Below are 16,024 nucleotides of genomic sequence, written 5' to 3'. Positions count from 1 at the left end.
TAGTGTGACCAGGCAGGGAATACATTATTTCCAATAATTTTTCTTTATAGATCGTAATATTTTTTTTTTTATTGATACATGTAGGAATGTATTTGTAATAGATGTTCGCTAGGGTAATGTAGTTTAGTTTATACTTAGAGAATCGGGGGCGATAAAACTAAGAGTGATCTATTTCTGGTGAATCTAAGTATAGCTTCTGTATATATATATAATATAATATATATATATCCGAGTATTCTTAAGATTACTTCATATTTGAACCGAGACTTTGCTAAGGTCCGACTGTTCTATCTATATGAGCATGACAAAAATGTATTTTAGAGAATTGGCGATTCTGAGAGTTGGGTTTGAGTGAAATCGCAAGTTTAAGCTGAGTGGGACTCAGCTTAATTAACCAACTCTCTTTATAATGATCATTACATTTTCATACAACAATCTGCCTCATTTCACAACTGCAATTTGATCACCTTTCTTTGCAGATTAATTTGGACTTGCAGCAATTTGTTTTTTTCGGAAGTTCAATTAAAATGTGAAAAAATTAAAAATGGTAGCCTTTATCTTCATCAAACGACAGTCAGGGCAGAGCAGGGAACCTGCTGACTCTTTGCCCAGTTTTAAAGCGAGCAGTTCGGTTAATCTGCTACCATATTTAAAGTGCTTCTTAGGAAGTGATCGGCCCATAATTGAACGGCAAAGATCTAAAAGAATTATGGCATTTCATCGAAAATTAAATCCCATTATGTTTTGGTGCAATCAGTTTGAGCTAATCGCGCTTCCATTTCATCTTCAGCTGGCTGCCCTCATCATGAGTAAGACTCATAATTCCTTAATTAGTCGGGCTCAATTCGCTCACAGGATAAAGCCCTGCTTCATTTTCATTCATTGCAGAGTCATTATTCGTATTATTCATGGACTGAAAGCTTTCTGTCTTCACTAGATCATCTATTTCTTGAACCGGGGATCTAATTCGCTGAATAGTCAATTAACAACGCAAATCTTCTTTCAGTTCTTACTTCGGCACTTAGTGCTTGCACTACTGCCAGTTTTCCGTCATAACTAACTGCCCAACATCCTAGAGCTATTCTGCCTTTGAATCCCACAAATATTCTCTAATTCAGGCAATATCTTTGCTTCGTTCCGCAAAACAATCAGGATAAGTGAGTCGTGACATTATAGGTTTCTTATTCTTCGATTTCTTTTTCCTTTCTTCAGCAAAATTTATTTATTTTTATTTTATTGACAACTTAAAAATTGACAATTTGAATTGATATACAATTTAAATGAAAAACGAGAAATCTATTATCTCCTGCATTTCTTTCAACTAGCCCAGAAATGTTTGTAGCATTTTGTTGCCAAACTTCACTGGCGATGAAGAGAAAGAAAATCATTTACGGCGTGATCTGCAGATAATACTTCACTCATGCAGGGCCTCAGCTAAGGGTACGTTTACAACGGAGCTGTGAGTATAGATGATAGCAGAGATGATAACTGATAGAGTAAAATATAATCGCTGATTAGTGTGCACAACGGAGCTGTGATACATGCAACATGTCGAGTAGTGAAGAAGAGTTTTTATGTTCACCAGCAACCAAATGGTATATTTAAAAAAAAAAAGATGTAGAAAATATCATGTACATACCATAAATAAAAAAACGAAGTACTTTGGGTGAATTTCACTATTTATATAAGGAACTTAGAAATTATCCGGATCGTTTTTTTGAATATGTGAGGATGGGTCCAACCACATTTGACTAAATTTTAGAAAAAATAAGGTCAAAATTAAGAAAAAGTAGGAAAAATTGTCATGGAAATCCTATAACTATAGAAGAAAAACTAGTGATAACTCTGAGGTAAGGTTATATTGAGGAAAAACAAATAAATACACATAAAAATAAATGTAAGCACGATTTAAAAAACAAAATATTGTTTAAAAGTAAATAATAAAATAATAACCAAAAATAATGAGTAAAGACAGCACTAATTAATTTTTCTACCTCCATTTTGAAGCTCCGATACTGGAGTTCAGCTAGCAGAAAAATGAAAAATTCAATTCTATCATCTATGCTCGTTTATACCAGCGAGTATGAGTCACTAGTCGAAGCTTCGTTGTGCACGCTCACATAAGAATGTACTAGGTTATTCTATAAGCGCTGATGCATCACTGCTATCATCTCCGCTATCATCTATGCTCACAGCTCCGTTGTGAACGTACCCTAATATCGATACTACTCTTGTCTGTAACAGATCTTTACTAGAAAAGATGACCCGTTACTCTCATCTCTTGGAAAACTATGCAACATTCTTCCGGTTCTCCACTACCCAATTCGACGGGAAATTTATCGCAATTGACTCCGGCACCACAATAACTTTAACCAAAGTCGTGAGAAAAGTTCATTACAGATTTTTGGTTAAATCAATTCAGAAATAATTGCCAATTTATCTAACTGAGATAAATTCCTGTGTTCTACATCACAGTGGAGAGAGAAGCTGGCAAAACTAGAAATCTATATTTTTAGCACCGACTTTGTAGTAGACTGTAAACAATGCAGCTAAATTTAGCTTCTGTGGCAGTTATGGCGTGCCAAATCAGTTATCAGTTATATATTTATATACTATACATCACCGCCATTTAAAACGTTTTCACACAAACTTTGCTATAATGGAGAAGTGGATTTGTGAATTCTTTTGTTAGAAACACTTTACATTAGATGAGTGCGATTTATTTTTCAACAAAAACAAAAATGGATGTCTCAAATTTGAAGCATTTTTTTTTTGTTTTCCACACAGACCCTGGAAATCTTGTTAAAGCGTAGAAATGCACAACAAAACAAGAAGATAAATGTATGAATGGGAATTTAAGTTTTTCCTTGAATCTGTTGAATTTAATTTTGCTGATTTGGAAATATTTTATTCAAAGTCACTTTTTTGAATGACAGATTTAAGCAAAAACTGTTTTTTATTTGGTATTCTGTGTCTATTTTCTTCGTTTCTGAACATGGAATTCCAATCATCACAGGTGGTATGTAGTTGTCACTTGTTGATGTATAAATTTATGGTGTGTACTGCACATTAGTTTCTGTTTGTACAGAACTGTTTAGTGATTATTAATGTAAAAAGTAAGAAATGGTAATCAAAAGATTAGAAAGAGTACTTTGATCAACGGGACATACACAGTGAAATATAGCTACTTTATTTTACCTATAGAAATTAAGTATAGATGAAAACGATTTTGGATGCCTATCAAAGAAATACTCGTTGTCAATTAATGAATAATCATCACAGAGTTCGGTGATCGCCTCGTGTGTATTACAGTCTCTCAGGCGTCCCAGTCTAGTATGTGGCAGTCTTTCCAAAGTCCTCCATAATACCTCATGTTTCACTCCGCCAACATTGATGATGACTCGCCGGTTGAGCGCTTTTGAGCGCATAATCATAAAGGGCTCGGGAGGGAGCGAGCTCATAGAGCGGCATCTTACCGCCCCCACCTCACCCATCCTCCCGTCCACGCCCGTCTGCAACAGAAAGAAAAGCCCAAACATATTAGTCATGTAAATAAATACTTTAGTTAATTTTATAACTTTACTCTCAATATATGGTTGACGAAGTATGGTAAAATGGATTTAATATTTTAGATAATTTGTGTCTTTCTAATACATTATTTGTGAATGATCATGATATCCTTTCAGAAGATGGAGATCATGCTGATTATATGCTAAGAAAGTTATAGACAAGTTCGCTGAAGTAGAATTTTGACGATTCGAAACGCTTGTCAACTTCAAAGGGAAAATTTAGAAGTAAAAACAAAAGAGTTGTTTAAATAGTGAAAAGAATGGATCCTCTAAGTTAGTCCCGAGAAGAATCAGGAAGCTGAAGAACGTAATGGGTCTGTTGAACCCAATGATCAGGAGCAGGAACCTGTTGCCCACTGCCAAAAGACTGAGATCTTATCATCAACCTTGCAGAGTATTAAACTATACCTTGCAGGAACTTGGATTTTGAACAAGACACAGCCTCCAATATTCCTTTCATCATTATGTGCCCCAGATTCCACAATAAGATCTAATCAGATCAAATCGGCCTCTCGTCTTGAATTCTATCCTTAAGCTTACTCTGCATCTATTCAAAATCAACAGTCTGGAATATGATTTACGGCATCAGTTTAGGGAATGGTCCCAGATAGTACTGAGACAGGCTGGAAAAGACTGCACTTTTAATATCTACTCTGATGAAGCAGACGGCTTTTGTTTAACTTAATTTCTAAGAAAACCAGCATTGAATAAAAAGTTGAATAATTTTTCTAATCACATTTAATTTTATTCAATTTGAAAAGAGGCAAGAAAGAAAAGACACGGAAAAATGATAATTTTATGACGCGATAAACACACTGGAAAAAGTTAGCTGTGGATCCGTACCACTGAGGAGAGATAACAGTAGTTATGACGACGTTCGAATGACGGAGGCCGAGTAAACCACTTTGGCTGGCTGCCATTCTTCGCGTATTGAGAGTTTATTTTCTTCACATCACTGTGTTCTTTCCTTGGAAGGTCTTTGCCTTCCTTTTCTTTCTCTCTTTACAGACGGTAATTTACTTTTTGCATACGTCATCTGTGTTTACAAATTGTTTATTACTTTTAACATTATTGCAGGCTTTTATTGTTTACATTGTTCTATGTTTTTGCTGCTGCTGTTTTCTTTGCAAATGCAGTTTTCAACAACATTACGACTTAAAATTCTTTCTCGCTTTTGATTCAACTGACTAAGCATTCTTTTGTGCAACTAAATTCAGTGAGTTTGTCATCATCAAAACTATATTAAATCATAGTAACCTTATAATTTCCACTTTAAATTAGTAAGCACACCCAGAGATGGGGAGTTTTGGATTAATCCTTCTCACCCGAAAATAAATGATGAAATACAAGTGCATGTTGTTAAAGTTGTTTGTAACCCAGAAGACCAAAGATTACTATTTTAATATATGGAACAGTTTGCAGTCCTTCAAAAACTGCGCAAACCCATCTGTTGTGTGCGTTTTAAACAGAATTCTCTATTCTAGAAATGGCACTTACGTTCAGATTAGATTAGATTCAGATAGAGTTAAATACGAGACAGCCCTGTCAGCCTAAGTCACTGCGACCCAAGGAATTTTTTACTCCAATCTCTAGTTAGAGCATACCTCCAATCCTGTCTGTTTATAGACTAAAAGTCTGGAGCAGGATCTCTGGGTAAAACTTGAAGGATAGAGATACTTCTCCAAAAAGATGAATTTCTCTGTCTTCACTAAAATGAAGGTTTATCATGGGCCCATCAGCGATAAGAAAGTATAATTTGTTTGAAGTAAATAAAAAAAGAGAGGTTGTTAATTAAATAAACAATTAGCGCTCCGAGTTTAGCGAAAATTGTTAGCGAAATGTTTTAGTAAATACATTGAAAATTTCACAAAGCGATCAGTAAATTTACAATTAAGTAGGTAGACTTCGAAGGAAGGTAGACTGTCATTCCATAACTTTCGTGCCTTTGCACTTTATTTATAAAAAATTCAAACGATTATTCTAAAACTTATTCATAAAAAGTTTATAAGAAAGGCAAAAGACAAGTTGTAACGTTAATTCCTCGTACATCGTTAATATTTTCCTATTATGAAAGCTAAAACTATTATCAATCGAAGATTCTAGGTTCGAACTCAGCCGCCAATCTTTATCCCTAACTTTTTAAATCACCATCAAGAGCAATATTGAAACTTTTTAAACTCATACTCTAATTCTTATTACTAAAAAGCTCAGAGTGACATTAAACTTTTTGATGATAAACTTTGTTCATAAAAGTGATAGAAAAACTTTTATCGAGGAAAGTTCATTAAAAACTTTTAAAATGATTTAAAAAAAAAAGTTGGACGCTTTTTTCGATCCTTGGTTTCTATTCCCTTTTTTCTTTTATATCGATTCTGGTTCCACCATTTCAATTGACGCCCTAAAGAAGAAAACGATTAAAAACGCTCGATCTTCAGTAAACCGAAATTAATGAAAACATTCTAAAATTCCAGTTTCTGATTAAATTCAACGTTGAAAGACAATTAAATTTTTAATTAAACTGAATTATTACAGGGTGTAATTCTTTTTTTTACATGATTTTCTCATTTAGTTTAATTTCATGCAAAAAGTCAAGTCTGGAATAATTATACTGGCCTAGTTAAATAAGTATGCAAGGGCTATCCTCTCTCGTTACTCTATTTTACACATACCTTAGTTCATTTTAATTAACATGAAACTATACCATACCGTGTTGCATGTAATTATGATATTTAATATTGTACATGGTCACGTCATGCTGCCAACAGATCTATCTAGTTTACCGGTTAAAATGATTCCTTTTAGTAATCACATGATATTCACTGTTCACCTGATCACAGTGTAAGAATTCACATTCGGTTTAGGTTAAGAGATACAACTATTAAGATATGGCCAAAATCGTGCAACCAAAAATAACTAATTTGCTGAAAAGGTATTTCTGTTTTTTGAAAACTTTCATCTAAAATTTTATCTGAAAAAATTCAATACGAACGTTTATTATAAAAAAAAAAAACTTATTCATACATAGCTTTCTTTTAAGGGACGCATAATTAGGGAGTAAAGCAAAAAAAAAAAAACAGGATGTTGGAACCCCAACTTCACCTTGCTGCATAATTGAACAGCTACATAATTTTTGTAAATAGAAAAAAAATAATTTTTATATGTACATATGATTGCTTATCAAAGAAAAATAAAAAAGGAAAAGAGGCAAATAGCCCATTTTAAAAAGTCTTTCTCAAGACTCTGGAATGGCAGTGTGGTTCTTTGGACGGTGCAGAGATAGCGACGCAGTCGCGACGCCAGGGCGCAGCACGGTCGACTTCGCTATAAAAAGGGCAGAATCGGCCGTGTCTGCATCAGTCCAAGATAATTTTTCAACGGGAAAACATCCACAATAGCTACCTTAGCTGGAAGATTGCTGACTGGGCCTTACTCTCAACCTGGATCTCGTGTGCTGCACTTCCTTCTTTCTTCTTTCTTCACAATACAGGGGTTAAGTGATCGATTTTTTGTTCTGGTCCGGACAGTGAGGTCCTTTGGCCGGTACAGTTGACCGATGCTCGCTTCCTTCATCGTTGGCGGTAGAAGGCTCCGGAGGTTTTGGTGCATCCTGTTGGCTCTCCTCCAGTAGGTAGGCTGGCTTGAGGCGGTCCAACGAAACTCGGTCTTCCCTGCCGGGTAGTTGCACTGTAGCCGTTTTGTCATCCCGTTTCCGCACTAGGTACGGTCCTGAATAAGGTGGCGTCAGTGACCGCTTGTGAACCTCTTCTCGTAAGAATACGTGTGTGCACTTTTCCAGGTCCGGGCTGACAAAACATTTCGTTTGCGTTGGACTGATGGTTCGTGCCCATTCCTGCCGTAACAGTTGTAAACTGGCGTCTGTGGGTTCTTGAGTTCGAGGAGGCATGAATATTTCTCCGGGCAAACGTAGTGGCTGTCCCAACACTGCCTCTGCTGCGCTTACCCCGGTGGTTCTCCTTAAAGCCGACCTTAGTCCTAGCAGGACCGTAGGCAAGGTCTTTGTCCATTTGCTGGCCTCTTCTAGCCTCGTCCGAAGTGCGCTCTTCAGGGAACGGTGCCATCGTTCTACCATTCCGTTGCTTTGTGGATGGTAAGCCGTTGTCCTGAGATGCGTGATCCCTAGAAGTTGCGCTAGCTGGTTGAACAGCGTCGACTCGAATTGCCTTCCTCTATCAGTTGTTAGGCGGACTGGTACTCCATATCGAGCTATCCAGTGGCGATAGAAGGCCTCTGCCACAGCGGTAGCGGTGATGCTAGTCAGAGGTATCGCTTCCGGCCACCCGGTCGCTCGGTCGACCATTGTCAGGAGATATTCTTTCCCGTCTGATGGTGGGAGTGGTCCGACTAAGTCTAGGTGAACGTGTTCAAATTTCTTGGACGGCATGAAGGACCCAAGCGATGTCGAGGTGTGTCGGTTGACCTTGGCCCGTTGACAGGGTATGCAGTGTTTTGCCCAATATGCTACGTCCTTTTCCATGTTTGGCCAGAAGAATCTAGCGGTCACCAGCTTCCTTGATGCTCTGATCCCTGGATGGCTAAGGCTGTGCAGATTCTCGTAGATTGGCTTCCTTAATTCCCCTGGTACGTATGGCCTGGGTGTTCCCTTTGTGGTCTCGCAGAAAAGACTGCACTCTGCACCAGGTACCGGAACTAGCTGGAGGCGAAGAGTCTCCCTTTTCTCTTGGGTATCGATTTCTTCGTCCCGTTTCTGAGCTTCAGCTAGGTTCTGAAAGTTGTTCAGTACAGTTACCTCCGCAATCCTCGATAAAGCATCAGCCACGGTGTTGTCCTCTCCCCGCTGGTAGCGTATATCCGTGGAGAATTGAGAGATGTAGTTCAAGTGCCGTAATCTCCTGGGACACAAGGTCTTATTGCTCTGTAGCATTGCGTAGGTTAGTGGCTTGTGGTCGGTGTATATTAGGATGTGCCTGCCCTCAATCATGGGTCTGAAGTAGCGTATTGCCTCATACACTGCCAGAAGCTCTCGGTCGTAGGTGCTGTAGTTTTGTTGCGCCTTGTTGAACGCTTTAGAGAAGAACCCTAGCGGCTGTAGTGTGCCCTCTTCCTGTTGCTGTAGCACTGCTCCCATGCCGATGTTGCTGGCGTCACAAGCTACTGATAGCTGAGAGTCCGGTGAAGGATGTGCTATGCATGCTGCATTCGCAAGGTCCTCCTTGGTCTTCTCGTAAGCCGCTTCTGCTTCCCTCGACCATACTATAGGCGTCTTATCCCTGCGTTTAGCGTGGTGGAGATATTTGTTGAGCTCTCTCTGGGTGGTGGCTGCGTTGGGAAGGCACTTCCTGTAGAAGTTTACCATCCCAAGAAATCTCCTTAGATCATAGATGGTGGCTGGTTTTGGTAGTTCCCGAATAGCTTTCACCTTCTCCTGGAGTGGGCAGATCCCGTCTGGTGACACGGTGTACCCCAAGAAGCTGACTGTCGGTTGTCCCAGTACACATTTATCAGTCCTTAGCGTCAGCCCTCGCTCACTCAGCCGCTGGAACACTACTTTTAGGTGCGCCTCGTGTTCTCGCTCGTCCTTGGACGCAATGAGTATATCGTCCACGTAGACGAACACGAATGGTAGGTCCCTAAAAAGGTGGTCCATGCATCGTTGAAAGGTCTGGGCTGCGTTTCTTAGACCGAACGTCATCTTGACGAACTCGAATAGGCCAAACGGTGTGATTATAGCTGTCTTCGGAATGTCTTCTTCCGCCACTGGTATATGATGGTACGCCTTGTTTATATCCAGAGCCGAGTAAATCTTAGTGCCGTATAACTGAATCGTGAAGTCGTGCAAGTTAGGCACATTGTATCGGTCTGGTACGGTCTTGCTATTCAGCAGGCGGTAGTCGCCGCAAGGCCGCAATGTTCCATCCTTCTTCTCAACCACATGCAGTGGGCTGGCCCATGGGCTCTTGGATGGCCGACAAATACCGTCGTTCATCATTTGCTGGAACTCCTCCTTGACAGCTTGATACTTGCCTGGCGGCAATCTGCGCGCCCTGCTGCATACGGGAGGCCCTGTAGTTTCAATGTGATGAAATATCCCGTTGTTTTGTCGTACCTTATGTGAGCCAACCTTCGTTAAAGTAGGGAACTGTAGCAGCAACTCCCTAAATGGTACGTGCGGTGGTACAGTAGATAGCTCTAGTAGCTCCACGACTTCAATGGACCCTATAGTTGCGAGTCCTGTGGTCCGGTCTATTAGACAGCGCTGGGCCAAATCAACCACCAGATTGCTTCCGGCGAGAAAGTCTGCCCCAAGTATGTGCTGCGTGACGTTGGCCACGATGAAATCCCACACGAACAGTCGGCGTAAGCCAAGATCCAAGCTCTTCCTTTGCTCTCCATAAGTTGGGATTGGAGTGCCGTTAGCCGCATACAGGCTGAATCCTGAGTCTCGTTCCCTGGCCTTGTTACAGTTGGGGATGATGGATATCGCCGCGCCAGTGTCCACCAGGTATCTTGTCCCTGTTTTTATGTCAGTGACGAAGAGACGGCGGAATTTATTAGCGGTAGCGGCTTCCGCCTTCCCGTCTACCGCGTCCCATTTGTTGACGGCTGGCTGGTGGTCCCCCATTTGCAAGGTTTCTTGCACTTGGTGGCCTTCTCCCCGAACTTGTGGTGGTAGTAGCAATACCCATCCTTGGGAGCTCCTTGGTCACGGTTACGGGACCTACTTCTTCCACGGTTGCTGCGCTGAATGGTAGTGGCCAATGAAGAAAATTGCTCATGCAAATCTTGCAGTTGCTTCTCCAGTCGAGCAAGTCTGTCGCCGTCAGTATCCCTCACAGCGTGAACAGAGGTATTGGAGTCTACCTCCATTACCTTGTCTGCCACAGTGGCCAACTTGTCTAGGTCGTCCTGTTCAATAGCGGCTAGAATCCCTCTCACTCTCTGCGGTAGTGCTCGCAGCCAAACGGTACGTAAGACGCCGTCCGACATCGCTGTACCCGCTTGGTTTTGCATTTGTCGCAACAGCTGTGAAGGAGTCATGTCGCCAAGCTGTGTTTGTTCCAGAAGCCTTAGTATCCTTCTCTCCTGGCTTTGACTGTAGATAGCGATCAGTTTTTCCTTCGTTGACGTGTAAGGCACTGGACCAGGTGACTGCACTGAGCCGGCTATTTGTGTAAGCACCTGATATGGTAGCTGACCAACCAGGGCTTGAAATCGTCCAGCCTCGCTCTTGATCTTGTAGGCCCCAAATAGAGCTTCGATTTGTAGAAACCATAATGCTGGATTTTCCTCCCAGAACTGGGGTAACTTCACGAGGCTTACAGCCTCTGTGTCCGGTGCAGGCTCGAGCGGTGCGTCCCTCGCTTCAGTCATCACGTCGGGGTCACCAATTGTTGTATACTAATGCGGCCGAGGGATGAAGTCCAGTATACAAGCTCTTCTTCTCACCGCTCGCAGGTACAAGTGACTGGATGGCCCTGAAAAGGACCGTTCACAAAAAAATGTGTCGGCGCTTGACTCGCCTATGGCGCTCCCCAGCGGGGTAGCCGTACAGTTGGGTGGCCCTGAAAAGGGCCGTTCACACTGTTGGTTGAAGTGACTGCGCCGCTCCGAGAATGGCTTGCTCCCAGCGCGAGGCCACAGCAAAAGTGATGTGAGAGGCCCTGAAAAGGGCCGTTCGCTAATACCAGTCAACCGGCTTTGGGAGCCCCGGCAGTGTGGCCAGCACCCCGATAAACCCCGGTACCAATTGGCCTGGTCCTCGCTCGTAACTCACACTGTGGCAGCGCTGGTGATTTGGCTTGCCTCCGTAGCTGGCGAACTGCAGCGGCTCGTGTGCTGGGCTTGGTCCTCGCTCTTGTCTCGCACTGCGGCAGCGCTGGCGTTCGGCTCGCCTTCGTAGCTGGTAAACCAAGGCGTCTCGTGTGCTGCACTTCCTTCTTTCTTCTTTCTTCACAATACAGGGGTTAAGTGATCGATTTTTTGTTCTGGTCCGGACAGTGAGGTCCTTTGGCCGGTACAGAGATCCAGGTTGAGAGTAAGGCCCAGTCAGCAATCTTCCAGCTAAGGTAGCTATTGTGGATGTTTTCCCGTTGAAAAATTATCTTGGACTGATGCAGACACGGCCGATTCTGCCCTTTTTATAGCGAAGTCGACCGTGCTGCGCCCTGGCGTCGCGACTGCGTCGCTATCTCTGCACCGTCCAAAGAACCACACTGCCATTCCAGAGTCTTGAGAAAGACTTTTTAAAATGGGCTATTTGCCTCTTTTCCTTTTTTATTTTTCTTTGATAAACAATCATATGTACATATAAAAATTATTTTTTTTCTATTTACAAAAATTATGTAGCTGTTCAATTATGCAGCAAGGTGAAGTTGGGGTTCCAACACAGAATTTCAAGGTTAAATCTACTTTCTACGAAACTCTTATTTCTTTAATTGTAAAAAATAAAACTATTCTCATATGGAGATTCCAGATTCGAATTAAGCTACATGAAGATATGGGCCAAAATCAGACGGACATCTGAAATTTACTAATTTTATAAAAAACTTTTTCGTTTTTTTTTTTTTTTTTTTCTCGAAAAAAGGAACGATTTTCTTTAAACTTAGAGAACCATTTTACTAATATAGGCCAGCAACTTTTATTTGAAACGTTCTACCAGAAAATTATGGTCGTTTGCCCATAAATATTAAGGGGAAAAGATGTAAGATATTTATAGGGAATAATTTTCCGAAACATCTCACATTTATTAATTTCAAGATAACTGATAATTCAAATTTCATTAATATCTATAAAATCACGGAATAGTTTAAGAGCAGTAAAATTAGTTCTATATAACCTTATTAAGGAAAAGTAATCGCCTATTTCATCAGGCGGGGCTCAACGATGTACTACCAATAGGTGAATAATATTTTTATAATTATTGTTTAATTATTAAACTGCTGAACAAGAAAGAACTGTAACGACAAACAGAACTGGACAAATAATGGAGGATTCAGTCTGGTAATGAAGAATTGACGAACGGCTTTTTTGAGAATGTTTGAAATATTTTAAGGTTTTAAATTTTTTTCAGGGAATATTGGTTTAAGATGGATTTTGGGAGCTATGATGTTACACTTCCAACAATTGCACCATTTTAGTCATGTGTATTAAATGGATAATATAGAAGAGATTTTTGTTGCTACAATTCTCAGTTTCATAAAGTTTTTATTTTTAGAAAACAATTTAAGTTGGAAGGAAATTTGAATATTTAATGCGAAAAGAAAAAGTAGTTAGTGCCAGTGGTCTAATCGTATAGTTTTTAATTTTTTTACTTTCTTTGTTACAATGTTACCACTAATTTATTATAAAATGTAAAAAAAATGTTGCTGAATATGAAAAATGTAAAATGTAAATGCATTAAATTGCTTTGGTTAATATCTTAAGTCATACTTTGCGTGCCCTTAAAGCACCGGTATATTAGGGAGAGTTCAGCTATTTTGTCGTTACAATTGTATTAAGGGCACAAGTTAGTGCTGGATTAGGGTCAACATTAAGGGAGAACATAGTAAATATACTGTACTGTGTGTTGTGCATGCATTTCTAAGATGGACAAACAAATGCCAGCCACAAACCGGTAAAACAATTGTCGAAATGAATCGGACCACAGAAATGTATAAAGTACCTAATGACAATTTCATAACCTTAATTTATACATATGTACCCGACTTGAATATTTGTATTATTATTTAGTGTGATATTACAATGAATAGCATTGCTTAATGTTTGTTTTAGATGTTTATAAGTTTTGTGTTTATACGCCCACTCGATGAAACCAATTTCGAAATTGCTGAAAACTAAAATAACTATTCAGTAATGTCGCCAGTTCAATAAACAGCTTTTCTAAGGGCTGAACATTTCCTACTATCGTGAAGGATCCACTTTTCGTCATTGTGACAATTCGATTCAATAATGGATAGATTTTGTAGCACAAATATAAACCCAAACTTGCCGATTGTTTAAACCTTGAGAAACACACTTTTTTTTCGAGTTTTACCCAATTTCCAATATTCTTTAACCCATTGAACTTAAGTGAACTTGGCACAACGAATTCCAAACTGTACCAAAATGGTCGATAAATAAAGTATTGGCTTTGATTACTTGATTTGTAGGCCAATCGATACGCCAACTATCTACTAATCAAAACCTCCTGTTCGAAATTTCTGCAACCAAAAAACTGAACATTGCTTTTACTAACATGAAATTGTCCAAAACAACACTAAACTTTTGAGCAGTCTAAGTAGTGCTTTTCCCCAATTTGAATTCCTAAAGAAGCAAAAAAAATCTTCCGAAATTGCTTCCTCGATATAACAAAATGGTTCAGAAAAAATAGCAAAACAATAAAGGTTTAAATAAAAATAGTAAATAATAATAGTAAAAATAATAATAAAAATAGTAAAACAGGAAAGTTACTATAAGGTAACAACAGTATCAAATAAATACTTCATTGTGAAAACTGTTTTGAAAAGACCTACAAAACTTTCCTTCTAACCTAATTTGATTTTTCCTATTGATTTTGTTTCTCCAACTTTCTGATTATAGTGTAAAAATGTTTGCTATAACTCCCAGCAGTTGGTCGTTTATTACAGCAAAAGTTGTAGGTTATTTCCACCGTTATGGTTCGTTCTCGTTAGGGAGTTGTAAAAAGATTTTTTTTGTGGTTCACGCATACAAATATTAAATGAGGAAAAATATAAATATTTTCAGTTCTAGATTGTAAACATTATGTACATAGAACAATTGTAAACTTTATTTACATAGAACAAATTGTAAATATTATTTACAAAATAAGCAGACTTCTTAGTTTTATTACCCAGGATGTAAAATTTTATAAATGCCTAAGCTTCTTTTATTCTAACATAGCTTTTATTTCGCGGATTTACTTTTTGAAATTTGTTTTATTTTCTCACAGCGTTAGTTAGTTTATTTTATTATTCTGCACCATTGTTTTATTAATTCTTGTTTACAAAATAAAATCCTGAGATACTCATTCGACTTTTTATTACATCAATTTTTTACAGTTTTGACAATTTTTTGGGGATGTTCTACAATATATTTAATCCTTACTATCCTTGGAAATAAAAAAGACTATCCTTCATTCCTATACTTTCCTTTCACTTCCGGAAGAGTAGATCTTCAGAAGTGAGGAAGCCTCGGTTTTAAAAGAAACACTTCACAGATGCGTCTATCTCATTTTAGTAGAAATGCATCACGATTTCAATTTACCATTTTTTGGCGTTTATTTTCTCCTTCTAATTACTGATTCAATAAAACGATGTAATCGATTTTATCAATTTTTAGAACAGCAAAGGAAACCTATTCTTAAATTAAGTGTTCTATAATTTCTAAAAAAATTTAAGTTCTTGCCAGGTTATTTCTACCATTTTAGGAAGTAGCCTAATTTGACAGAACCTCAGACCCCCCCCTAATTTAGTCACTGTTATTGACGTTCTTTCTTAAGCAATGTGTCAATAGGAAAAATACTTTCAAAATGAATGTGCTAGATTTTGTTTTTCAGGGCAAAAAGTTATTATCCTAGAAAGCTAGCCAAGATCTAGGAGGCGATAGTTATATATATCTTCACGAACTCAATAACTAACGAGCAAGAAAAAAAGGGAGAGTGTAGAAATAAAAAACGAGAAAGAAAGAAAGAACAATATCTTAAAGAAGTTGGGTCGAAGAGGAAAAGCAGCGACCCCACTGTCTGTGTGAAACTCTCACAAAGTGGAAAAGTAATTTCCTAGAAAACTAATTTCCACCTTTTGAATGATGAAGTGAGAGCTTCCGCTCTGGTTTTCCTTCGCCTTCCTCATGCCAATTTATTCTAGTCTAGACTCTTCAATTCAAGCTAATTTCCATTTAAACTTAAAACGAAAATAGTTTTAATACTTTTAGTTGTTCTTTCTCACTTGATACAGGAGGCACTGTGATCGAGTGGAATTTTTATTTTTTTTAAGGTCTTAGTGTGCACCACCACAAGCTTTTGAAAAAAAACAGTCGACTGGAAATGCCACATTACTGAGACGGTTTTTGTTTTGGTATTTAATCGAAAAACGGCTCTAAAGATTTTTTTAAAAATATTTAGTCCAATAACTTTTATTTGAAACATTTTTTTAAGGTAGTTCTGGACCTTTAGTTCCCTGAGTTATATTTAAGTATTCTGTGCGAATTTATTACCTTTATAATATTGATAGGAGTTCAGAATGTAAGTGATATTCCAAAATTCACGTTTATTTAAATACTATGTCTCTTCTAGTAGGCAGTCATTTTGAAAAATTGTTGATGAAGTTAAATTTCCTTCCTGAGCGAAGTTCCAGAAGAAATAACACCCATTTTTTGGTGCCACACACTCTCTTTAATTCCTTTAAAATTTCCTAGGCTATTAGTGAGTGATGTACCAAAAGTTAATACCAAAAGTAAACAGAATTTTATTCTTTTCA

At 38.7% G+C, this 16,024-nt stretch overlaps 1 protein-coding gene across 4 annotated transcripts in view; it reads right to left on the bottom strand.

Moving 5' to 3' along the window:
• The window catches only part of Shab (potassium voltage-gated channel shaker cognate b), a 103,967-nt gene that overhangs the window by 39,465 nt on the left and 48,478 nt on the right, over positions 1-16,024 (bottom strand). For all 4 annotated transcript variants that reach the window (XM_074119185.1, XM_074119167.1, XM_074119177.1 and 1 more), the window contains one exon: positions 3,199-3,512. In XM_074119185.1, the coding sequence (XP_073975286.1) occupies positions 3,199-3,512 (314 nt within the window). The remainder of the gene's footprint in view (positions 1-3,198; positions 3,513-16,024) is intronic.

This window comes from Rhodnius prolixus, unplaced genomic scaffold, assembly GCF_049639745.1.
Source record: "Rhodnius prolixus isolate KJV_2025 unplaced genomic scaffold, Rpr scaffold_1, whole genome shotgun sequence".
Classification (NCBI taxonomy): Eukaryota; Metazoa; Arthropoda; class Insecta; order Hemiptera; family Reduviidae; genus Rhodnius; species Rhodnius prolixus.
Note: the sequence above shows the minus strand (reverse complement) of the source record. Positions and strands in the feature narration are given on the sequence as shown.